Raw genomic sequence first — 26,176 nt, forward strand, 5'->3', positions numbered from 1 at the left:
ATTAATTTTATGAGAAGTCAGCTATCCCAATGCAAGATTCTTTCCAGTGTCAGTTTAATGTGTAGACTAGAGCATGTTTCAGAGCACAGTTTCAAATGGGGAAAGACAAGGTTAAAGCTAACCAATAATGCCAGATCAGTTTGAAAATGATGTAAAACAAATATTTCAGACCTTTTCTTAAACTTGTGGAGAAAACTTGAAAAGGGTCTGGTTATTTTAATGAATAACAGAGAAGTGCTTGAAACATTAATACAAAATGTTTCAAAAATAGCTGTAGATATGCTTTCTTGGTTTGTTTTGGAAAATTAGTAGCCATCTTCTATATAAACAAACTTGAGATACTTATTTTTGTATTGCTTAAAATATTATTGTTTTTAAACATGCTAATTTAATATTTTAAAGAAAATATGGCAAATATATTGATTTTGTGTTGGGGGGGGCATAATTTTCTTTCAGGAAACCCGTGTAAATAATTTGGCAGAACAATTGGGAGCAGCTCAGGTGCGAGAATCTGAGTTAGAAGCAAGAATGCAAACTGAGATTAAAAGGCTCACTGCAGAAGTACATTTGCTAAAACAGTCTTTTTTATCAGAGGTGAGAACAAAATTGTTCTTTCCCATTTATTTCATCTTAGGTATGAGAGAATGAGAAACTCTCACATGTGTGTTTGGCTCTAAGAACTGGCTCTAGGCTTTCCTTTTTTACCTTCAAATAATTTCTTTTGTACCAAGTTTGTATGAAATAATTTCAGAGCAATCAGTCCCCTTTCTCACAAGTTATGAACTGAACATTGATAAATTATTTAAGCACCACAGTTATGCATAATATCGACAGCTACTATCCTATGGCATACACTAGGGCCGTGATGGCAAACCTCTGGCACGCATGCCAGAGGTGGCACACGGACTCCTTTCTGTGGGCACACACTCTGTTGACAGCTGCTCTTCTGGTTTCCTGCACACACACACAGGCACCGGCCAGCTGGTCTTTGCAGGCCCTGGAGTGCCAGAAAATGGCCCAAACCGACCAAAAAATAAGCTGTTTTTTGGGCCAGTTTTCAGGCTATTTTTGAGCCATAGTTCAGGCCATTTCTCAGGTCATTTTTCTGGCTGGTTTTCTGGCCAGCTGGTCTTAATGAGTGCCAGAATACCGGAAAATGGCCAGAAAACGGCTTGAAAAACTGCTAAAAAACAGGCATGCAGGTGGTCTTTGGGTTTCCGGCGCTCTAGCGCACACATGCACGCACATTGCAGCACTTGGTGGGCACTTGGTGCTGAAAAGATTCGCCATCACTGCCCTATGGACTACACCATGGAGTAACTTGCTGCTATGGTTAAGAATTGTTCTCTTTGTTAAGTTTTTTTGTTAAGATTTAATAGTTTAGATTGCATGTATTTGAAATATATTTTGTCTTCAGAAACTTTCCCATGAAGAAGAACAGACACAATGGCAGCAATCACTATCTAAATCTCATCATGTTAATGGGCAACTACAACAGATCAAAATAGAACTGGATGATGCTCAAGACACTGTTTATAATCTGCAACAACAGCTTCAGTCCAGAGATAATATGATTCAAGCAACAAATGAAAAGTTGCTCCTTAAAGTGAGTTAAGAAAGGAATATTTGTATTAGATATAAGGTTGTCATCTCAAATCATTTTATAGGTACTTGCAATATATGTCTATTAACATTGAAATTTGTACTCTGGGTGATGCTCATTCATAGTTATTATGAAAACCTTGGATTAAGAGAGAAATGGAGTAAAAAATAAACATTGTAAGGTATTGTTGAAGGAGATGGTTGCAGAAATGCTATTCAGCAGGTTCTGACCAGTTTTGGAGAACTGGTAGCGGAAATTAGTTCAGAGAACCGGTAAATACCATCTCTGACTGGCCCTGCCTCTATTCTCTGCCTCTGTCCCAGCTGATCAGGAGGGAATGGAAATTTTATCTCAGTTTGTCACAAGTAAATTCTTTTACTTCACTCAGTCATCACTCTCTCCTCCTGTTATTCAAATATTATTTCAGATAATTGCTTAATAATCTGTAGAAATAGTATTGATGTTTTGTTTAATAAGAATAATCAAGCAATGTATGTTGTTCATAACATTTTTATTAATCAGAAATACTATCAATATTTTTGTTAAACAAGTAGCTGCTGTTAAGATGATCCCTGATCACCTAATTTCTACAAAGCTTTAAATTTGTGCACTATAGGAATCTGAGCTTACAAGATTACAAACAAGAATTGCAGTTCATGAAAGAACAGCAAGCATCAAGCAATTAGTAGAACATCATTGGTTTGATGATCAAGGACTTGACTTTGCCAAGCAGTCTACTTGCAGAAAACTACGGCGTTCAACAAGCACCAGTGATCTAAATATTAAGGACAATAAAAATGCACTAGGTCAAAATCAGACAGTTACGCCAAACTCTTCAGTGAGTTCCGAAATGTCAAAATATATATCTCATGCTTCACCAAAGAGTTTGAATGAGTCTTCCTTTGATCCTTTGTCATACAATGTAGATGAAGAGGTAACTTGTAACAGTAATGACTTTCAAACACTCAGTGGCATGCTGAAATATATCAACAAGGAGAGAAAGGATTCTGAAAAGTCTTCTCTATAATTTTTATCTGCTGTAAAGAAAAATCAAGTATGTATATTTCTTAGCTAAATGGAGTACAATATTCCTTGTCACTGAAGTAACTTTTCATGCAAATATTGCTACCTTTTAAAATGTAAACAGAGTAATTTCTAACACAGAGAAATTAACTGAAGTTAGATCAACAATTTACTCCCCCAAAGGCCAAGTGCAATACATGAAAATAAAACACTTTGAGTGGAAAAAAACTAAAATGGAGCTGTCATATTTCTAGAATATTTAGAATATTACAGGTAGTTCTCAACTTATGACCACAATTGAGGCCAAAATTTTTATTGCTAAGTGAAATATTCATTAAATGAATTTTGCCCCTCCCTTTATGGCCTTTTGCGCCATAGTTAAGTGAAACTGCACTTATTAAATTAGTAACATGGTTAACTGAATATGCCTTCCCCATTGACTTTGCTTGCGAGAAGGTCAGAAAAGGTGATCACATAACCCTGGGACACTGCAACCATCATAAATACGAGTCAGTTGCCAAATATCTGAATTTTGATCATGTGACTATGGGGATACTGCAACAGTCATTAAGTATGAAAAATGGCCATAAGTAACTTTTTTCAGTACCATTGTAACTTTGGTCACTAAAAGAACTGTTACAAGTCAAGTATTACCTGTATTTACTATGTTCAGTAACATCCAGATTAAAGATGTAAAGATAACCATGTCTTATTTTCTCAGAATTAAATTCTATAATGTTTTGGAGAGCTTTTTTCCAAGAATTAGAAATGCAATGAATGTGGGAAATAAAGGAATGTGCAAAGGATTACAGTTTAAATATCAATAGATGTTTATAATAGTAGCTCAAATGCTGGTCTCAGTTGTGTCAAATAATTATTCAGATCATTTTACTACAGGTAGTCCTTACCTTATGACCATAATGAGCCTGGGATTTTGGTTATAAATTATTTCAGTCATAAATTGAGTCACCATGTGGTTGCACTTGATTTTATGAGCTTTTTTGCAATGGCTGTTATGCGTTTCACCATTAAGTGAATCAAACATGGTTGTAAATCTGAATCCAGCTTATCCAATTGGCCTTTTTGCAGGAAAAGGCAAAAAAGTCACAAAATCTGATCATGTGACCGCAGGACACTTCAACCAATCAAATATGAGCCAACTGCCAATGGCATAGAGTGGGTTATGCACTTGGCAAAATTGAATATATTTTGATGACTACAAATTTCTGGAGGTTAGACTATAGAAATGATGGGTGAAGGATGGGATCGTGGTTCTATTTTGCAGTGGATTTTTTATTTATAAAGTTAAGTTTGGTTGATATGCTGTGATGCCTTTCATATTTGACTCACTAGAAATGTTTTTTTAATAAGTGAAGAGGTTCCTATTGTGGCCCCCAGGATGGTCCTCATGTGGCTCTTATGACATTTTGAGTTTGATATCCTTCTTATATGTTCTTGTAGAATCCTGAACAGAAAGAGAGATTGTTTATTATATAATTCATGGCTCTCAAAAGACAATCATTCCATAAGATTGCAGTACAATATATACAACTATGTCAAAATACTGGATTTCATTTAAATTAATTTGTAAATTCTGAGATTCTGAACTTTTGATTTTAGAGATAATACTTTTAAATATGTACATGCAAAATCTAAAATGTCAGAAACCAGAGGTACTGCTAAAGTAAAATTTCCATCTAGGAAGACTGTATATCACATAGTGCTTTCTTTAATAAGAACTTAAGGTCTGAATGAATTTCATTATAAAATATTCTTTTAACTGAAAATATGTTTATTTCAGGAAGAAAGTTTCTGAAGAAATAGTGTGCTGGCATGCAATTGACCACAGATGGATTTATGGGTCCGGCATGGAGTTCATAACATTTTATAGAAACTACAAATATAGTTATGTTTAGTAACTATCCACCGAAAATTATTTTCTGTGCTACTTTTTCAGTATTTTTTATTATTTCTTAAACTACTAATGTTCATTTATTATGTTTACTAATAAAGAAAAAATCCATAAAAATCATTTTTAAACAAAATGTTTCATTAAAATTTCAGCTAAACACATAATTTGTAACCAAACAGATCATATAATATTGCCCTACATTAAAAAAAATACTACCAATAATGATAAATGGGATTGTATGTATAGAATGCATGGATTGTGAATAGAAGTTTATAGCCATGTGCATTTTTCTGCACATAAAACTTATACATCATTAGCTCATACACCTTGTATGACCGTGATCAAAAGAATGACACACACACACACATCTCTGCCAGGATTATTCATATCTATGGGGAAAAGTAAACAAGGATGTTTTCCTGTTTTAATTGGCCACTAAGTCTGTCCCAGATCATTCCACAATTATGAAACATCTTGATTTTTCCTATATGTATTTATTTTAGATTCTATCTCTTGATGATGCAAGGATTTGATGCAGTGGAGAATATGATTTTGTATGCGACGCCCATATATATATATTTTAAATCTACCCTTAGGTGCAATAGCTTAGCATAGAACTTTTAAGCCAGCTATTTTTTTTCCCAATTCAGCTTATTTTATATATTTGGGGATTAAATGAGAAAATGCATTTTGATCTAAAGAAAAGGCATGAAATAAACATTGTACTAATTGTGAATATTAGAAAGTCAAGGCTTTCTCTTATAAAAAGCTGCACATGCAGTGTTATATTTTACAGCTGCAAATAAAAGTTATTTCTAATTCCCTCTCAGATAAATCTTTTCCTTGGTGCTTTTTGGGCAGGGGGCGGGTCCAGCACGTGGCTCATCCTGCCTTGGACCGCGAGTTTGACACCCCTACTCTAGTATATATACTGGGGTTCTTGCCTATCCCTGGAAAGGTATAATAGCTATTAGAGTCCTTTTAAAAAGCAACCTATTTTCTTAATGACTTGACTCTAGATTATTTATAAAAGAAACTGCACAAGCGCAATAACATGTCACACAAACTAACATCCAAGAGTTGTGACAAAAACATTCCTATTGTTATGCCGTCCTTATTTTATCCTCAAAGTCTGTCAAATTGTATCATATAGGCCCGATCTCAACAGCATCAATGTTACTTATCACTAAAACTCTCTTCTGCAACTTTAAATGGGCAAAACTTTGCATCACGGGGCAAAACCTGAACAAGGATATGACTTTTTTGCCCGCTGCTGACCTCTATTTATATTTTTCCTTTGCTATTGACAAGTTGGAATAGTGCTAAGACAATGAGATAGAAAACATCAAAACTAGCAGGCATCAAACCTCACACTCGCACTGATACTATCTTATGAGCCATGGTGGCGCAATGATTATTGTACAGTATCGCAGGCTGCTTCTGCTGACTGCCAGCTGCAATTTGGCGGTTCGAGTCTCACCAGGCTCAAGGTTGACTCAGCCTTCCATCCTTCCGAGGTGGGTAAAATGAGGACAAATCGTTGGGGCTGACTCTGTAACCCCGCTTAGAGAGGGCTGTAAGTCTAAGTGCTATTGCTATCTATTTGAGTAAGGGAAACATCTGCCAACGAACAACTTAATCCAGGAAGCATCAAGAGCTCAAAAATAACCGGCCGAGACTCTTACACGCCACGAGAGCAACATAGTGTCGCTGAGCATGCGCAATGCTCCCACCCGGTGAAGTCCACGTTCTGGGGAATTCCCTGGCTAAATGTTACCTCGCTACAATCAAGGGGAAATAGAAACCGAGCGTTCTCTAACGCAGTGTTTCTCAACCTTGGCAACTTGAAGATGTCGGGACTTCAACTCCCAGAATTCCCCAGCCAGCGAATGCTGGCTGGGGAATTCTGGGAGTTGAAGTCCGGACATCTTCAAGTTGCCAAGGTTGAGAAACACCGCTCTAACGGAGCTATACAGCACTGCCTTCCCGTTCAAAAGGCGCTCGTTTCCGTTCTAAACCGGAAACGGAACTAGGGTGGACCACGAGGGAGGCGCTTCCGGCGGAAGTGGCGTGCGCCGCCGCTGCCGCCGCCGCCGCCTAGGGTTGATCGTCTGTCGCAAGTTCTTCCCTTGTTCTCGGCGCTGCGTGGCGGGTCTGGGTGAAAGGAGCCCGGGGGTTGCCGGCTCTGCGTAACCGGGGAGGTTCGCCGACGGGCCAAAGCCAGGAGGGGCTTCCTTGCCTTGGTGAGGCAGCAGCAGCAGCAGCAGAAGAGCCCGGAGGGATGTGGCGGAGGCAGCGCTGATGGTTGTCGCTGCTGCGACTCTGGCACTCGAGAAGGAGTTCGGCGGCGCTTCCCGCCCGGGCTCGAGGAAGGCTTCCTGGCCGCGGAGGGAGATCCTCCTCCTGCATCGCTGCTGCTGCGGCGGCTCCTGCGCCCTCCCGGCGTCCTGTGGCTTCCCGTTCCCTTTGCTGGGTCGCCTCCCCGAAGCTGGTAAAGCCGGTGCTCGTTTAGCGACCGATCCAGCATGGCTTCTTCTTCCGGCAACGACGACGACTTGACCATCCCGCGGGCGGCCATCAATAAGATGATCAAGGAGACGCTGCCCAACGTGCGGGTGGCCAACGACGCCCGGGAGCTGGTTGTCAACTGCTGCACCGAGTTCATCCACCTCATCTCCTCCGAGGCTAACGAGATCTGCAACAAGTCCGAGAAGAAAACCATCTCTCCCGAGCACGTTATCCAAGGCAAGAACCTCCTCCTCCGCCAGGGCCTTGCTCCTTCACCCGCCCTGGGAAACCCTTTCGGTTTCTCCCCAGCCCTTGATCTATGAGAGGAGACCTTGAATTTCCCCTTGGTTGCTCTCTTAGAAGCCATGAAGCTATAACTTTTAATGCCCTTCATCTCCCCGTCCCTTTGCAATTCAATTTCAATTTATTAACATTTGTATGCCGCCCACTCCCTTGGGACTCTGGCAAGATAAAAGAAACACGTAAAAATTAAAATAAAGATGCAATTATTAAAATTCCACACCATCCATTCTGTCTAAGTGGGGCTGGATATTGATCAACAGCCCCAGGCCTGCCGGAACAGCCAGGTCTCGGTCGCTTTACGGAAGGCCGGAAGAGTGGTAAGGATCCGGATCTCTACGGGTAGGTCGTTCCATAGGGCCGGCGCAGCTACAGAGAAGGCCCTCCCTCGGGGAGCCACCAACCGGCATTGTCCGGCCGACGGCACCCGGAGGAGGCCCAATCTGTGCAATCTTGTTGGTCGTTGGGAGGTAAGTGGCAGGAGGCGGTCTCTCAGGTAGCCAGGTCCTAAACCATGTAGGGCTTTAAAAGTAACGACTAGCACCTTGAACCGCGTCCGGAGACCAATGGGGAGCCAGTGCAGCTCGCGGAGGATGGGTGTAACATGGGTGTATCTAGGTACACCCACAATCGCTCGCACGGCTGCATTCTGGACCAACTGCAGTCTTCGAACACTCTTCAGGGGCAGCCCCATGTAGAGTGCGTTACAGTAATCCAGTCCTACTAGCCCTCTCACTTGAGAGTTAAAAATATACTTGGTATACAGGTAGTCCTCAAGGACCACAATGGAGCCCAAAATTGATGTTGCTAAGTGAGTTTTTGCCCCATTTTTACAACCTTTCTTGCCACAGTTGTTAAACGAATCACTGCAGTTGATAAATTAGTAATCTCGTTGTTAAATAAGTCAATGGCTTCCCCATTGACTTTGCTTGTGAGAAGATTGCAAAAAGTGACCTTGGGATACAGCAATGGTTATAAACACGAACCATTTGCCAAGCGTCTGAATTTTGACCACAAGAACATGGAGATGTGGCCATGGTCATAACTCTGGAAAATGGGCGTAAATCACATTCCTCAGTGCCGTCGTAACTTTAAACAAACTCTTGTAAACCGGAGACCACCTGTACTTTGCCTGAGATACTCATCTGCACTTCAGTGTCTGCCTCTCTGCTCCCTATTAAAGCTAGTTCATTGCACATTCCATCCCTTCAGGCAACTTGCTAACAGTAGAAATCCGACAGGCAGGAGCTGTTTATCTGGAAATTTTTGTATCTCTTAAATTGTTGTATCTTAATAAGCTTGCATGAAAGAGACACTGCAGATGTCAGCTTAATTCTAAGCAAGCACATTTTAGAAATGAAATACCTCCGTAGAATTCTGTAGCAGTAGTAAATTCTGTAATTGGAAAAGGAGACACTACTGATTTTTATGCAAAGCTTTAGGGAATCATCTAAAAGGGGGAAAAAGGCTACATGAAGCTGAATAAATATTTATGTTAAAAAAAAAGGAATGTTTTCTATTTGAGAAGATGGCTAATTGTAATCCTTTGCTTCCTGTAACTTTCTAAAAACAATTTTGTTCTCTTTGCTCGCCTTCTAATGAAACTGAAGGATCCTAATCCGAGAATGTTAGTTCATGGCTCTTTGACGAGTCTCACAAGACAGCTTTGAGTAGACGATGAATTCTTATTAACTTTTCTAAAAGGAATTATTATGGTGGGTTTTACGCTGTATTTAGTGAACAGAAGACAACAGTGAAAGTAACCAAGGTCCTTGTTTCATTCAGCTGGTTTTTGATAATACTGTTTTCGGAATCGAGACATGTTTGCTGCTTTAAGAATAGAAAATGAAAAAGCAGCAAAAATGAGAGTGGTTTCGCTGTGCTACATCAACAGACTAGCATTATTTTTTTTTCTTTTCAGAGATGGAGGGCTTTCAGGGTGACAGACCTGCTCCCATAGCTGGTTCTTGGCTTTCTGCATATACTTGTTATGCATCATGTTATTCTAGTATGGCAGTGGTTCCCAAACTTGGCAACTTTAAGACTTGTGGACTTCAACTCCCAGAATTCTCCAGCCAGCAGAGCTCTGCTGGCTGGAGAATTCTGGGAGTTGAAGTCCACAAGTCTTAAAGTTGCCAAGTTTGGGAACCACTGTAGTATGGCATCAAAACGCTGACTTGAATAGATGACAGCCACGCCTCAAGGATGGTTTAGCTGATTTCCCTACACGTAGCAAACAGTTGGCTTGGATGATTTTTGTGGTCTCTTCCAATTCTATGATGCTGTTAGATGCATGGTGAAAGTTCTGTGTGCTATAAAAAGTTCTGTACTAAACCTAATCGCTATGTTATTTTAAGATATTTATTTTTGCATTTACTTTTCACAGTTTTGAACCTCCCTTCTCCCTCAAAAAATATTTTCTATAGTACACATTGTATAATTCAGTTTGCTTACAGCTTTCAAGAAGCACAAAGAGATACAAGACAGAGAAGTTTTGACTGTTAGAATCACTTAGGATGATTCTAAGGTTAGGATTTCCGCAGCATCTAATCTTCCACTGTATATAGTCCCTCAAATTGAGAAATGGATAAAACATGCACATGTCAGCATCCTTTCTATGGTACTACAGAGTGATGGGTGTATTTTGGTTACGCTTGGGCATGTAACAAATAGTGGCTGTTCAATTTTGCTCATAGATTTTGCACATAATTACCCAAGGTTGAAACTAACATCTCATTCAACCTATGCACGCCCAAGACTTAGCACATTGTGTTGGCTTAACTAGCAAAATAACTGAATGATAGTCTGATTCGTCTTAACATTTTCTGCCTGTTCTTCTGCAGTAATAACTTTTTGGAATTACCTTTGTCCTGTTAACAGCAATGTGGCTATACAGAAGCCTTCTCTACCTCAGAGCCAATGTTTGCATAGGCCAAGGCCAATGTTAAACTGGCTGTGTCTCTTTTCTCTTTGCCCTCTCATTTGTAGTTAAAGAATATTTGGTTTTATGAGCATTTGTGTGGTTCAAGATTCGAAGATTGCTCCCTGTTGTATTAGACTACACCTAAACTCATGCCTTTATGGCACACTGGGGATTCCCATTCCTTTGGCTATGAGGGACAAGGAAAATGATGTGCCAGGAAGCAGATCGAGAGGTAGCAAATGAATGGTGCAAATAAGTATCTTAAGTATTTGTTTTCCTGGTCTCACAAAAAAAAAAGTAAATATGTTAAGTTCCTTGATTAAAGTTGGCCAAAAGAGGCCAACTTGTATTAATCAGTTAATATAAGTTGGCCTCTTTTGGCCAATTTTAATCAAGGAACTTAACGTATTTACGTTTTTTTTTTTGTGAGTCCTTGAACTTTCAGTTTTATTTTTACTTATCTACTACATCTGGTTTAAAATAATAGCTAGGCATGATATTGCAAGCTTAGAAAGTGGTATTTTTCTCATTCGCAGTTGAGGACTTTTAGTCGTTCGATAAAATGTACAGTATTCTCTAGCCTTATCAGCCCTTAAATCTCTTAATTCTTAAATTCTTAATTCTCTGGAAAAGTTAAATGATACACAGTTAAAGGAAGTCCTTTTTGCCCTTTTCCATTACATTCGGCACAATGTTATATTATGTTTCAAACGTTTAATATAAATTTCACGATACTAAAAGAACAAAAGATCTAGCCATTCAGCTCACTCTGAACTTTAAATGTGTCTGCACAATTTAAGAAAATATTTATTCTGGACTCGCAAAGTAGTTTCACTCTTTGATGAGGTCTATATCTTTTTTGACAGCAATGCCTCAGCATGAAAGCAGAACTCTTCAGAAAGCCAAACAGATCTGAAAAGATTATTGTATGAGCGAAGAGATAAATCTGGCTGACATTTAGAACAATTTTAAGACTCTATATTGTTTTTTTTTTTTTTAATTAAAGGAATGGGTTGGGAGATGTCCCAGATTTAAATAGTTCTTTAATTAAAATATTTCCACTTGGAAAAGTATATAGCGCATCATGATTTTTCACTAGACTCAGTTATGCTGGGTTCATATGAAAGAGATTTTTTTTTCCCTTTCTTACGAATTAACCTGATGACACAGTATTGAATCCTGACAAATGTGGATTCAACATGTTGATCCAATGTTATGAAACAAGCATCAAGAGATCTAATATTGCATCAGTATTGAATCTACATATGTGTCAATGTATTCAAGTGATTCATTGGTCTCAGATAAGCATTTGATTTAATATTTTGCAAAATATAGGTAGTCCTCTTAAACTATTCGTTTAGAGACCATTCATAATTACAGTGTCACTGAAAAAAAGTTACAACTAGCCCTCCCACTCACGAGCATCATAGCATCCCCAAAGTCACACGATCAAAATTCAGGGGCTTGGCAACTGACAAGTATTTATAACTGTTGCAATGTCCTGTCCAATGACCTTACCAACTGATTTCTAACAAGGAAAGACAATGGGTAAAGTTAACATTTGTTTAATGACTGCGTGATTCACTTAAAAACGCAGTGATCCTTTAATAGGTGCAGTGATTTGCTTAACAACTGTGTCGAAAAAGCCATAAAATTGGGTGTAAACTCACTTTACAATCACCTTGCATAGCAACAGAAATTCTGGTCCCAATTGTAGTTGTAAGTTGAGGACTACCCATCTGTAGAAATATATGAAGTAGATATATAATCTCTGTATGACAGTTTCCTGGAGATTTAAAATAGTATAGGAAATGGTGTCTCCATTTTATGTCTGTTGTTTACATACAGATTAGCTTCAGGTGGAATATTTATGATGGATTGGTATCCCTTTTTATCAGTGGAAGTTGGCACCCTCCTTATTCAGGTGAAATCCTCCATTTATATCCAAAAGTTTTATATCAATAAAGGGACTTCATCCCAACTTTTTTTGTTATTTCTTAAAAGGCTACCAACATAAAGACTTTGCATTATAATTTATAAATACTGTGTGAGCAATAAAAATACGCAAATCATTTGATATTCATATGCAGATTGCCAGTTATGCTAGACCGCCTTCTGCCAATTACCTCCCTGCGTCCCATCAGATCGCATAGAGTTGGCCTCCTCCGTATTCCATCTGCCAGTCAGTGCCGACTGGCGACTACTCGGAGGAGAGCCTTCTCTGTTGCGGCTCCGACACTATGGAACAATCTCCCCGTGGAGATTCGTACCCTCACCACCGTCCAGGCCTTCCGCACAGCCCTCAAGAACTGGCTAGCCCGTCAGGCCTGGGGATAATCTTATTTTCGCCCCTCCCGAATGCTGAGTGAATGTTGAGTTTTATTGTCTAATTTACTTTGTGCACATTTCTTTTTGGTATTGTCCTACACTCCCCTTCCTTTTTTGATTGTAAGCCGCCCTGAGTCCCCTCAGGGAAAAGGGCGGCCTATAAATAAATAAATCTACATCTACATCCCTATCTTTTTATCTAAAATTATTTGACTTTATCATATATATTTTTTTTTATTCCTAGCATTAGAAAGCTTGGGATTTGGCTCCTATATCAGTGAGGTCAAAGAAGTCTTGCAAGAATGCAAAACTGTAGCGTTAAAAAGAAGAAAGGCGAATTCCCGTTTGGAAAACAGTGGCATTCCTGAAGAAGAACTCCTAAGGCAACAACAGGAGTTATTTGCAAAAGTAAGTGGGAAAACAGTTATGAATACTGTGTATGTAACACTTTCTGCTAATTAATTGGAGTAATTAACATCAACATCCTGCTTCTCTTCCAGGAACTCAAGGTACATAGTATTCTCTTCTCAGTTTGCAACAATGCTTTTAAATGCCCTAGGGCTAAAAAAAAAAAAGTGGGGGGGAATTTATTAGCTCAAACTGATTCATAGAACTTCAACGGCTGAATGCGGAGTAGATTCTGGGTTCCTCTAACTCAGTGTTTCTCAACCACAGCTGGCTGGGGGGATTCTGGGAGTTGAAGTCCATAGGACTTCAAGTTGCCAAGGTTGAGAAACACTGCTCTAACTCCAGTCCAGCTTCTTCAATTCATGGAATAACGGCTGTGATTTTGCCTATATTTCTGTAAATAAATGTTATAGCAATAGCAGTAGACTTATATACCGCTTCATAGGGCTTTCAGCCCTCTCTAAGCGGTTTACAGAGAGTCAGCATATTGCCCCCAACAATCCGGGTCCTCATTTTACCCACCTCGGAAGGATGGAAGGCTGAGTCAACCCTGAGCCGGTGAGATTTGAACCGCTGAACTGCTGATCTAGCAGTAGCCTGCAGTGCTGCATTTAACCACTGCGCCACCTATCAATGAAAATGGATCCGCTTGCCTCAGGTTTGATAGCCTTCGGAATTTTTGTAACTGCAACCTGCCAGATTGGCCAAATTTTGCTACTTACCGTTTCAAAACACCCAGGTTTTTCTTTTTCTTTAGTTGTAATCCTAGTCTACGTCATGGAAATGACTTAAGACATTTTCTGGGCAAGATCTGTGTAGGTATATAATAGATGAAAATGGATACGCTTAAATAAAAATTTAGTAGAATTTGAACTTTCAGTCCAAGCCAAAATATTTCACTGTAAGTACACATAGTAAGACTGTTGCATAGCTGAACTTTTTCAGATGTTGAAGGAAATGCGCAAGTTTGCAATCTCATAAAATGAAATCTTTTCTCTCGTTCTGTTTTTCCACCTTGTTAAAGTACTACACAGGTAATACTTGAGTTACAGTAGAATTGTAGAATTGTAGAAGTTTATTTATATGCCGCCCTTTTCCCTGAGGGGACTCAGGGCGGCTTACAACTCGAAAAAGGGGGGGGGGGACAAACATTTAACACGTAGGACAGTACGTCATTAAAAAACACAACATTCGTACCATTCGGGTGGGTTACGGTCTTTAACCCCAGGCCTGACGGGATAGCCAGATTCTGAGGGCTGTGCGGAAGGTCTGGAGGGTGGTGAGGGTACGAATCTCCACGGGGAGATCGTTCAGAGCTGCCACCGAGAAGGCTCTCCTCCGCGTGGTTGCCAGTCGACATTGACCGGCAGATGGAACTCGGAGGAGGCCTAATCTATGGGATCTAATTGGTCGAGTGGAGGTGATTGGCAGTAGGCGGTCTCTCAAGTACCCAGATCCACTACCATGAAATTACCAGTAGCAATTCGGAGCAGAACTTCTGTGTCTTAAGTGATGTGGTCATAAAGCTTGATGTCATGTGAGTGCGTCACTTAGCAATGGCAATCCCAGCATTTTCTGTTGCTGTTGTTAACCAGATCCCATCAGCTGATAGTTGAGGATCCATTCCGATCCAGATATTCCTGGTTAGGCCCTTCCCAGCCCCTCCCAGCCAGCCTAAATCAGCATCATGGTACAAAGCATCCCAAGGCACCGTCCTCGGCTTCTTCTGTTGCTGCTGGACCAAGCAAACTCAATCTGGGGTTTTGCAAGGCCGCTGCTGGCCATGTAACGTTTGTTTCCTGTGCTTCTATGAAGAAACAACTCTGTGCAATCTTAGGAAGAAGAGTCTGTAGAGATTCTCAGCCATCCAGGTCATGATGGTCCCAAAGGTGCTTTTTCAGGAGGCAACTGGACTTTCTTGTTTTTTTTCTTTTGAAGACGTTTCGATTGATTGATTGATTGATTTATTACATTTATATACTGCCCTTTTCCCCGAAGGGGACTCAGGGCGGCTCACAATTCAATCGGGGAAGGGGGTACAGACAGGGGGATAAAAAAAACAAGACATAACAATACAAAATTTAAAAACACACAACAACCATACCATTCGAGAAGGGGGGCAAAAGCTCTTTAGCCCCAGGCCTGTCGGAACAGCCAGGTTTTAAGGGCTTTGCGGAAGGCCTGGAGGGTGGTGAGGGTCTGAATCTCCACGGGGAGCTCGTTCCAGAGGGCCGGAGCAGCCACAGAGAAGGCTCTCCTCCGGGTAGTCGCCAGTCGACACTGGCCGGCGGATGGAATTCGGAGGAGGCCTAATCTGTGGGATCTAATCGGTCTGTTGGAGGTAATTGGCAGCAGGCGGTCTCTCAAGTACCCAGTTCCAATACCATGAAGGGCTTTATAAGTGACGACTAGCGCCTTGAAGCGTATCCGAAGACCAATAGGCAGCCAGTGCAGCTCGCGGAGGATAGATGTGACGTGGGTGTACCGAGGTGCACCCACAATCGCTCGCGCGGCTGCATTCTGGACAAGCTTCTCAACCAAGCAGCTCTGGAAGGATTCTGTCGGAGCTGAAGAAGCTTCTTGGATGAGAAACAAAACATCTTCAAAAGAAAGTCCAGTTGTCTCCTAAAAAAAGCACCTTCGGGACTTAGGAAGGTTTCACATGGCCAGCAGCTTCCCAACGAAGGACCAGGCCAGGTGCGTAGAAGCAAGAAAACAGTAAAGGTTAGCTGAGGTTGCAGAATGCAGGGGCCATGGAATGCAGGAGGACAGAAGGGCAGAGATGGAGAAGGTGGTGGGAGTGGAGAGGAGTGAAGTCCTCCTATGATCATAAGAGCGGGTGGTCTCCAAGTGCCCAACTTTTTGATCATGTCATCAGGGGAATGCAACAATGGCCATAACTTTGGGGACTGAGTCAGTGGTGGGTTTCAAAAATTTTTCGAACCTACTCTGTGGGTGTGGCCTCCTTTGTGGGAGTGGCTTGCCGGCCATGTGACCTGGTGGGAGTGGCTTGCTGGCCATGTGTTCTCTCTCTCTCTCTCTCTCTCTCTCTTTTTTTTTCCTTCCTTTTGTCTCTGTCCCTTTTTCCTTTTTTCTTTCATCTCTCACTTTTTTTTTCTTTTTTTCTTTTTTTCTTCCTTTCTTTCTCTTTCTTTCTCTGTGTGAGTCTGTCTGTCTGTCTTTCTGTGTGTGTCTGTGTGTCAGTGGTGGGTTTCAAAAAAATTTTGGAACCTCTTCTGTAGATGTGGCCTGCTTTCCGGGTCCACTGGTGGAACCTCTTCTAACCGGTTCGGTAGATTTGACGAACCGGTTCTACCGAACTGGTGCGAACTGGCAGGAACCCACCTCTGGACTGAGTGTACCATTCGTTCAGCACTGCCATAACTTTGAATGGCTGCTGAACAAATTGTTGTAACTTGAGGATTACCTATACTCAAAAACAGCTTAGGAATAAGCAAGAAGAGTGAAAAGTTACAAACCAAGCGATTTTTCTAGACGGTCCTTTCCTTGCCTGATAGTCTTCTTCTGTTGCCGGCAGGATTGAATTGCTCTTGATGTGTAGACAACAGATTACTCTCTTTAAATCTTTCTCTCCAGTCTCTCTAATCTGAGATCACTAATCTTGATTGATATCCAGCCCCGCTTAGATGGAATGGGTGATGTGAATTTTAATACTGTATTTTTATTTCCATGAGCTGTAAGCCATAATCATCACTATTATGACAAATCACGGCTTGAACTATCTTGCTTTGCATGTAATGAGTCTATCTCGTATATTAGTTTCACCTTTTAAGTTGCATTACTGAAATAAATGAACTTTTGCACGATAGTCTTAATTTTTCGAGTTTCACCTGTAATATCATGCTCCAATAATAATTGAGTCTGTCTCTCTTTTGATTTTTACCATTTTTTGCTCTCTCCGGTTACATTCTTTGAAAACATCTTTTTTTCTTTCTATATGCATAACACAAAACCTTTTTGTCATCTTCCCCCTTTGCAGCAGTTATTGTTTTAAATATCTCTCCCTCATCCACATTACCATGCATCCTTTTTTATACTTCACTGTTCTGACCCCCCCTCGTCCCACACCAAAACACTCCAAACCAAAGATACTTTACGGAATTTATTCACAGACAGACATGTCCTTGGCAGCAATCCAGCACAGATAAGCCCTGGCATCAATCCAGCCTGCCAAGCTCACAATACTGTTCATCAAACATTAGTTAATGCGTTGACTTCTGCAAAAAGGGCGTGTGCACAAGCCGTCCTTTTATAGTCTGGAGAGGTGCCTAATGACCACCAGCTGAGTGCAATTACCTTCTGTAACTGCGCAACTGTTCCTGACGCCTATTAGCTCTTCGGTGCCGGGCATCCAGGAACAACTGACTGTTGGCGTCCGGATCACTCTCCCTTGCCTCCTCCCCACTGGTCCAAGGCTCAGGCGCCTCCTGATGGTCAACCAGCCTCTCTCCGCCCTGCTCAGAGTCGGAACCCTGTCCAGGGTCCTCCACATCCTCCAGAGCAGACTCATCGGGCCCCTCGCTGTCGGAGTCTGGTGGCAGCTCCAATGGCTCCTGCTGGGCCACAACATTTCACACTAGATAAACAGTTCTGTAGCACTCAGTAACATTCTTTGCTTATACTCATATTTCATTCATTCTAATTGGAAATTATTCTATTCTGTAATACTTCTCCAGAACTCATACTGTCTTATTCTGCACTCATTTTATTCTCAAGTCTCATTTCTTTCCTTCCAGGTCCATTTTTTTCCCCTTAGATCCACTCGTCATGCTGCTAAAAGTGGCCTCTCCCACATTCAGCTCACCCTTATTGTATATTTCACTAATTGTCTCAATCTCATACATAATTAAGTTGTGCCCTTAGATTTGCATTAATTCCTTTGTCATGTAAGCAACCTTAAACTTGAAACTTGTTAAGCAGGTGCTTATCAAGCTATCACAAGTGTCATTCATCTTGACAAACAGCCAAATTGCTTCATCTGTTCTTTCTTATCTTATTCCCATCCTCCCATTCATATATCATCCAGTAGAATAATTGTTGCCCTGTTTTGCATTCATTATTAAGAACGTTATACAGTTTCCTGGTAAACTCATTTCTGGTTCTTCCATTATCCTTTCAGTGGAATATAATATGCAGCTACTCCTAATCTGTAGGTTTCTACTTTCATATTTATCTGGTTCCACTACAAAATCGCGGAGGACAAAATCGCGCTCGACGAAAGCGCGCATTTGACGTCATCACAGCGCGACGAAAACATCGCGCTGTGATCGAAAAATGTAAAAATAAAGCTAAAACCTTCCCCTAACCCCCCCAAACCTAACCCTAAACCTAACCCTAAATCTAACCCTAACCTAACCGTTAACGTAACGAAAAACCTAACGCTAACCCTTAACCTAACGCTAAACCTAACGCTAACGCTCTAAACCTGACCCTATCCCTTAACCTAACCCTAACCCTTAACCTAACCCTTACCTTTATGTGAATCGGCTTGCTTTAATTTTAATTTTATTTCAATTTTTAATGTTTTTCATCGCGCTGTGATGACGTCACATGCGCGCTTTCGTCGAGCGCGATTTTGTCCTCCGCGCTTTTGATGGGTCACGATTTATCCATGACAACCTAAATAATATCAGGTTGTACTTTCTGGCATACTGTACATTTTAGCCAATACGTTCATATTTAAATCTACACCTTTATTTCCTTACATACATGCAACCCACAAAATCGGATCACATTCAGATTTATTACGTTCTTCCCCTTTTCCTTAATTTCTTCGACACACAAAATATCTATGTTTCTTTTATTTCCTGTTTTAATTCAAGCTATTTTGTCATTTCATATTTTAAGTCACGATCTATATGTCATGGCCATTGTCATAGATACTGATATTGTGGCCTTCACATAAAACATTTAGTACCTGCTTAGAGGAGGAAAGGATTAGTTTACCATCTCTAATTATATCTATGAGCCTTGAAGCATTTCTTCCTGTCACTAATGGCAGGACTAGTCAATTTTGACCAGTATGCCAGAAGTGCAACAAAAGTCTCGTTCTGCCTTAAGTTTGTTGACAGCATTCTGTGAGACTAAGATTCCTAATATAGAGTCTATCTTACAAGACAACATAGTTATCTACAGCTCCGTAATTTAGAGGTATATACAATGTGTTGACACACAGAGTACATTGTCATCTACAGGTAGACCTTGGTTAACAACTGTTCTGACCCCCCTCGTCCCACACCAACACACACTCTGAGCCAAAGATAAGTTACGGCATTTAATTAACAGACAGACAGGTCCTTGGCAGCAAACTGGCATAGACAAGCTTGGGCAGCAATCCAGCACAGATAAGGTTTGGCAGCAATCCAGCCTGCCAAGCTCACAATAATGTTCTCCGACATTCAATCCTGCGTTGACTTCTGCAAGAGGGGTGTGTGCACAAGCAGTCCTTTTATAGTCTGGAGAGGAGCCTAATGACCACCAGCTGAGTGCAATTACCTCCTGTAACTGCGCAACTGTTCCTGACGCCTATTAGCTCTTCGTGCCGAGCGTCCAGGAACAACTGACTGTTGGCATCCGGATCACTCTCCCTTGTCTCCTCCCCACTGGTCCAAGGCTCAGGTGCCTCCTGGTGGCCAACCAGCCTCTCTGCGCCCTGTTCAGAGTCGGAACCCTGTCCAGAGTCCTCCACATCCTCCAGAGCAGACTCATAGGGCCCCTCGCTGTCGGAGTCTGGTGGCAGCTCCAACGGCTCCTGCTGGGCCACAACAACTGTATCAGTTTGAAGTTACGATAGGGGTGAAAAAATGAATTTGTGAACAAATGCCCACATTTATAGTCTTTGCAGTCTCTTTCTCTCCCCTGTCTCCCTCTCCCTCCCTCTGTCACGTATTTGCTATCACAATCAGTTAGTATCCATCCTGACTCGTTCCCCCCCCCTTGCAAAGCAAAGCTGTTTTTCTCTGCAGTGAACATGCCTCTAAACAGTGCTAACTGCAAGTTAACAAGCTTAGCTCTGTGACCTTAATTAGCCTGCTTGCAGCTGCTGCCTATAACTGACAAGACTTTAATTGCTTTCATACTTTCAACTTTTGGTTATCCTAAGGGGCTTGGGACTCAGCCTGCTAGACAAACAGCACTAATAAATCCTTTCAATGTTTTTTTTCCGCATTGTGTGGCTGCTAACTCTTGTAATCTCATTTCCCCCAATCAGTATAAATAAAGCCATTAATTCTCTTTGTGTTAAGTATCCCAGTACCAGGATGAACATTCAAAAGGAGTGAGGAGTGTCTCCTGTTTGACCCCAGTGACAACTACCTTGATAGTGTTCAGGAAGTTACTGTGAAGACCTTGTTATTCTCCCACACTTTGCCGTAGGTTGAAGGGGAAACCCCCATTGACGGGTTTCTGTATCTATGTCTATCTTCAGACTAAATATGAATCTCTCTTCTTTTCTGCTCTAATTTTTCATTACTGTAAACCACCCAGAGTCATCAGGAGTGGGAGAACCTCCAAATTGTAATAGTTAAGTGTTGTGGCTCGGCAGGAGCCGTTGGAGCTGCCGCCAGACTCCGACCGCGAGGGGTCTTATGAGTCGGCCTTGGAGGAGGTGGAGGACCCTGGACAGGGTGTCGACTCTGAGCAGGGCGAGGAGAGACTGGTTGGCCACCAGGTGGCGGCAGAGCGTTGGATCAAAGGGAATGTTCATGAAAGCATTTGGGAGTTGTATCAGGAGGTTCCACCACAAAACCGCGCCCGACTAAACCGCGTCGCTGACGTCATCAACAGGGCGACAACAGCGCGGAGACAGAAGCACGCTGTAAACCCTAAACCTAAAATTAACCCCTAAACCTAACCCTTAACCTAACCCTAAACCTAACCCTAAAGCTAACCCTAAACCTAACCCTTACCTTAAGTGGAATCGGCTTGCTTTCAAAGCGCTATTTAAAGCGCCCTTCTTTCTCCACGCTGGCTATTGTCGCCCTGCTGATGACGTCAGCGACACGGTTTAATCGGGCACGGCTTAGTCAAGCGCGGTTTTGACGGGTCACGGTATCGGGATGCACGCAGGCGCAGGGCTACTCAGCGTAAAGAACAACTGAGTACTTAACAGGAGATGATAACGAGCAGCTGTTGCTCGTTAGGATCTCCCCCTGCTGATAAAAGAGACTACTGGTGCCACGCCCTGGCTGCAGAAGTCAACGTTCCCGTTCTAGTGATTGTTCTTGTTCGCGTTTACAAACCGAGAGAAGCCAACTTGGATAAGTGACTTGAGATAAGAGAAGCCGGGTTTGCGTTGTGCTGTGAGTTATAGGACTTTCTGCCAGAGCTATTATCTTTGTTTATTTGGGCTTGCAGCCAACAAGAGCTTGGACTGATTAAAAGAAACCTTTTTTAGTTACGTGGCTTTTGGCTTTCGTTCCTGAACGGAGAAGGGGGGGGTCAGAACAGTTAAGTAGGCAAACGAGCAAAACAGGCTTGTTACCCCCAAGTTATTGTTTTAAAGGAAAAGGCTCTATAACTGCCTTGCTAAAAGCTATGTCAGTGGTTCTTCCAAACTTGGCAACTTTAAGACTTGTGGACTTCAACTCCCAGAATTCTGGGAGTTGAAGTCCACAAGTCTTAAAGTTGCCAAGTTTGGGAACCACTGTAGTATGGCATCAAAACGCTGACTTGAATAGATGACAGCCACGCCTCAAGGATGGTTCAGCTGATTTCCCTACACATATCAAACAGTTGGCTTGGATGATTTTTGTGGTCTCTTCCAATTCTATGATGCTGTTAGATGCATGGTGAAAGCTCTGTGTGCTATAAAAAGTTCTATACTAAACCTAATCGCTATGTTATTTTAAGGTATTTATTTTTGCATTTACTTTTCACAGTTTTGAACCTCCCTTCTCCCTCAAAAAATATTTTCTGTAGTACACGTTGTATAATTCACTTTGCTTACAACTTTCAAGAAGCACAAAGAGATACAAGACCGAGAAGTTTTGACTGTTAGAATCGCTTAGGATGATTCTAAGGTTAGGATTTCCGCAGCATCTTAATCTTCCACGGCCACTGTATATAGTCCCTCAAATTGAGAAATGGATAAAACATGCACATTTCAGCATCCTTTCTATGGTACCACAGAAATTCTGGGAGTTGAAGTCCACAAGTCTTAAAGTTGCCAAGTTTGGAAGAACCACTGAGCTATGTAATTCCCCCCCCCCCCAAAGCTGGCAGGTATATAGTGATATGAGTATGAGTATGAGTAGTTTATTTATATGCCGCCCTTTTCCCGGGGGGGACTCAGGGCGGCTTACAATTCGGAAGGAAGGGAAAACAAACAGATTAACCCATAAGACAGTACATCATTAAAAGCACAACATTCATACAATTCGGGTGGGTTACGGTCTTTAGCCCCAGGCCTGACGGGACAGCCAGGTTTTAAGGGCTGTGCGGAAGGCCTGGAGGGTGGTGAGGGTACGAATCTCCACGGGGAGATCGTTCCATAGGGTCGGAGCTGCCACCGAGAAGGCTCTCCTCCGCGTGGTTGCCAGTCGACATTGACCGGCAGATGGAACTCGGAGGAGGCCTAGTCTATGGGATCTAATTGGTCGAGTGGAGGTAATTGGCAGTAGTGATATACATTGCACTGCATTAATTCACTCTAAGCAGAGCTGGCTGGAGGATTCTGGGAGTTGAAGTCCACAAGTCTTAAAGTTGCCAAGTTTGGAAGAACCACTGAGCTATGTAATTTCCCCCCCCCCCTCCCAAAGCTGGCAGGTATATAGTGATATACATTGCACTGCATTAATTCACACTCTTAATTCTTGCTTTTCCTTCTTCGTAGGCTAGACAACAGCAGGCAGAGCTGGCCCAGCAGGAATGGCTTCAAATGCAACAGGCTGCGCAACAGGCCCAGCTTGCCGCTGCCTCTGCCAGTGCAATCAACCAGGCCGGATCTTCTCAAGATGAAGATGACGAAGATGACATATGAAACGTTTCTAGGTGGAGCTTTCAGTCCTCACCAAGAAATAAGGTTTCCCTGCGCGACAAAACCAGTGAAATGGATGCTTTTGCCTGTAACTCTTTGTTCTTCGCCTTTGGACCAGCCCGTTGGTATTTTAAGGGGACGTCTGCTGTTGTGTAGCTGTACATGTCCAAACCGTCTTTTTGAACTTTTGAGGACTTAAGGTTCAGTATCATATCAACTTTGGATTTTTAATGGTGTTTATGGAAATTTTAGACAGCTGTGCGTCATTCATTTGATCCAACAGTGTTACGATAAACGTTTATAAAAAAACATAGCCAGAATTTATACGGGAAACTCTAAATTCACAACCTGCATTTCTCTTCCCTTTTAACCATAGAATCTTGTGTAAACATTTTTAATTTGTGTTTTTTTTTTTTTTAAATAGAAGAAGGCGTTTAATCTGCTTTGGGGAGGAAAAGAAAAAAAAGCAAAGGGTTCAGTGTACTTTGAATTCGTTTTGTCTTTTAAGTAAGGAAAGAGATACGTGGCAATAAATAACATTGCTTAATATCACCAATCTGAGAAATTTACATTTTTGCCAAACTAGAAAAAATGTATGTTTAATAGCCGTTGTACAGATACATGTTTTTTTTGTTTTTTTTTTTGGTATGGGGTTAAAAAAGAATAAAAAATAAAAAACCCAGAACTTTATTATGATATTGATTCAGTGTTCTCAGCAAAACAGGTATTTCATTTCAAACGTTCCCCAATTTGGAGAATTAAAATGGTTCTTGTTTAAAAGCTGTTTAATTTTTAACAGTCGATGGGGGTTAGAAGCATCGTCTTAAAACATGTTATATAATGCACATGCTACTTGAAGGAAAAGTAAAAATTTGGAAGAACAGATTTGTTTTTAATTCCCGTTTGATGAGGAATGCTTAAAATAGGACCGCGAAAGCAAATATTGGAATTAGTGAGCCTGCTCACTGTCAGAGGAATTTTTATTTAATTCTGATTATTAAAAGTGTTGTCGTCAAGCACAATGTTAACAGTTTCTCAAGCTAGCCTACCAATAGAGAAGCTTTCTATTGTCAGACTGATGACGTCTACATTCAGATAGGGGACTAAATAAAAATTTAGTTGCAAAGTTTAATTTGGTTGCTTGAAAGTCTAGGCCGGCCGACGAAACCTGAATAAGGAATATCTTTTAGGGTGTGATTTTTTATTTTATTTTTTAAAAAAGAGCAGTACTCAGATAGCTATTTACAATTTGACAATATACTTGAAAAAAAACACCTCATATTTTTCTGGTACTTTTTTGCAGAGGAAAGGTGCAGTTCTCAGGTCTTGCCTAGGGATACATCAAACATTTTTTAAAACGATAAGATTTTGATGGTTCTAGAAATATGCAACGGAAAGGCAAAAAAAACCCATCCTATCTGCAAAGCAAAAGACTAAATTAGACGTCGAATTAAAGGCCTGGCTGCGATTTAAGTTCTAAGGGGCTTCCCATGAATTAACTTGCATCATTATTTATACACTGGTTATTGAGAAGTATGTTAGTTTGAATGTTAAGCTGGGGGGGGGGGAAAGATGAGTTCAACTTGTTATAAGTATTGGGACAAGATCTAGTTGTCATGAAGGTTGATGTACCAAAGGTAGAAACACTAGGCTAATGAAACTATGTTAAATGTGCAGTGTTGGCCTTTCTAATCTGTACTATGATACCCTTACTCTTCCTGTTTTAAATGAAACATTTTTTTTTTAAGCAAGAACATTTTCTTTTCCGGTGCAGAGTTCAGGTTAATATTTTACTGCATCTGGCATGTATCATAAAAGTTTGAATCCCTGCAACCTTTTCCTTTCGGTCATTCTTGTGCTTTTTTCAAATGCTGTATTCCTCAAGCAATAAAATTCAAATGTGTTTTTATATTTAATGCTTGAATGTTCAGCTTTTTTTGGGGGGGGGGTGTAATTGATAAGTTCCCCGAAGGAATGAGGCAGGAGGCGCCTGAGGTAAGTCAACAGCAGTTTATTAACAGAACTGAACAACAATAGCAATAGCAGTAGACTTATATACCGCTTCATAGGGCTTTCAGCCCTCTCTAAGCGGTTTACAGAGAGTCAGCATATTGCCCCCAACAATCTGGGTCCTCATTTTACCCACCTCGGAAGGATGGAAGGCTGAGTCAACCCTGAGCCGGTGAGATTTGAACCGCTGAACTGCTGATCTAGCAGTAGCCTGCAGTGCTGCATTTAACCACTGCGCCACCTTGGCTCCTTCAAGTTCCCTGAAGGAATGAGGCAGGAGGCGCCTGAGGTAAGTCAACAGCAGTTTATTAACAGAACTGAACAACAGACAAGTTAGCGGTAGACAGGGACCTCCCCCCTGCTTGACAGCTATTTATACGGAGCTGTCAAGCAGGGAGGCCAATAGCCGCGCGTCTGACAGCCCGCGCTCAGCCATGCCGCGCCAGAGCCAATCAGGCGTGTCCTGGCTGTTGCTGGCTGTCATTCGTAACTATGAGCACTAAACACCTCTTCCCCGCTCCCCCCCAGCGAGGGTGCATGCGCCGGACGTGGCACAGACGTACTCGTGTAAGTAGGCAGGCGGACGGCGGACACGCCTCAGTTCGAGAGGTGGCGCTGGAGAGGTAAGACGTCCCCGTAGTAGCTCCTCCAGTAGCTCCCCCCTGGCTGTCATTCGTAACTACGAGAACTAAACAGTAATGTCATAGAGAAGCTTTTTAACATCACTCACATTTGGGTGAATTATGCAACTTTTTTTTATAGCCAGGATGAAGTAACCACAGAGATGTTCAGAAGAGGTCTTGTATTTGGGCCAGTCCTTCACTGATTGTGTAATCACTCTTCCCCCAAATGTACAGATAGTCCTCAACCAGTGGTGGGTTCCTCTCCCCGTCGCTACCAGTACGCTGCTGACGGGGCCGGGCGTCCTGTTCGTGCATGTGCGTTGTTGTGCTCGCGTGCGTACTTCACCGCCCCTGTGACACCCAGCTGCTTGTTGGAAGTTGCGCAGGCGCCGCACACTGTGTGCGCAGGCGCAATTGGCTGGTTGCTTTAAAAACAGGTATAGGATAGGGCAGGTGGGTGGGCCAAACGAGCCACCGTACCGGTATGCTGTCAGCTGCTCCCAGCTACTACTGGCCGGAACCCACCCCTATCCTCAACTTA

At 41.8% G+C, this 26,176-nt stretch overlaps 2 protein-coding genes across 5 annotated transcripts in view; both read left to right on the forward strand.

Moving 5' to 3' along the window:
* CCDC18 (coiled-coil domain containing 18) overlaps positions 1–4,658 on the forward strand; it is a 35,441-nt gene extending 30,783 nt beyond the window's left edge. For all 4 annotated transcript variants that reach the window (XM_087719252.1, XM_087719253.1, XM_087719250.1 and 1 more), the window contains 4 exons: positions 457–594; positions 1,418–1,606; positions 2,220–2,657; positions 4,428–4,658. In XM_087719252.1, coding sequence (XP_087575378.1) covers positions 457–594; positions 1,418–1,606; positions 2,220–2,630 — 738 coding nt within the window. In that variant the 3' untranslated portion in view covers positions 2,631–2,657; positions 4,428–4,658. The remainder of the gene's footprint in view (positions 1–456; positions 595–1,417; positions 1,607–2,219; positions 2,658–4,427) is intronic.
* A 1,977-nt stretch (positions 4,659–6,635) lies between these two features.
* On the forward strand, positions 6,636–24,918 carry DR1 (down-regulator of transcription 1). Its single transcript, XM_087719258.1, has 3 exons — positions 6,636–7,283; positions 12,842–13,005; positions 22,859–24,918. The coding sequence occupies exons 1-3, from the start codon at positions 7,064–7,066 to the stop codon at positions 23,003–23,005; spliced, it is 531 nt and encodes a 176-aa protein (XP_087575384.1). The 5' UTR covers positions 6,636–7,063; the 3' UTR covers positions 23,006–24,918.
* The last annotated feature ends 1,258 nt before the right edge of the window (positions 24,919–26,176 follow it).

Source organism: Thamnophis sirtalis, unplaced genomic scaffold (assembly GCF_051295495.1).
Source record: "Thamnophis sirtalis isolate CommonGarterSnake01/CBP01778 unplaced genomic scaffold, rThaSir2_p1.2 scaffold_7, whole genome shotgun sequence".
Taxonomy (NCBI): domain Eukaryota; kingdom Metazoa; phylum Chordata; class Lepidosauria; order Squamata; family Natricidae; genus Thamnophis; species Thamnophis sirtalis.

Coding starts and splice junctions, on each gene's coding strand:
- DR1 (XM_087719258.1), top strand. CDS start 7,064: ATGGCTTCTTCTTCCGGCAACGACGACGACTTGACCATCCCGCGGGCG. Junction 7,284..12,841: donor TCCCGAGCACGTTATCCAAG/GCAAGAACCTCC, acceptor TTTTATTCCTAG/CATTAGAAAGCTTGGGATTT. Junction 13,006..22,858: donor AACAGGAGTTATTTGCAAAA/GTAAGTGGGAAA, acceptor CCTTCTTCGTAG/GCTAGACAACAGCAGGCAGA.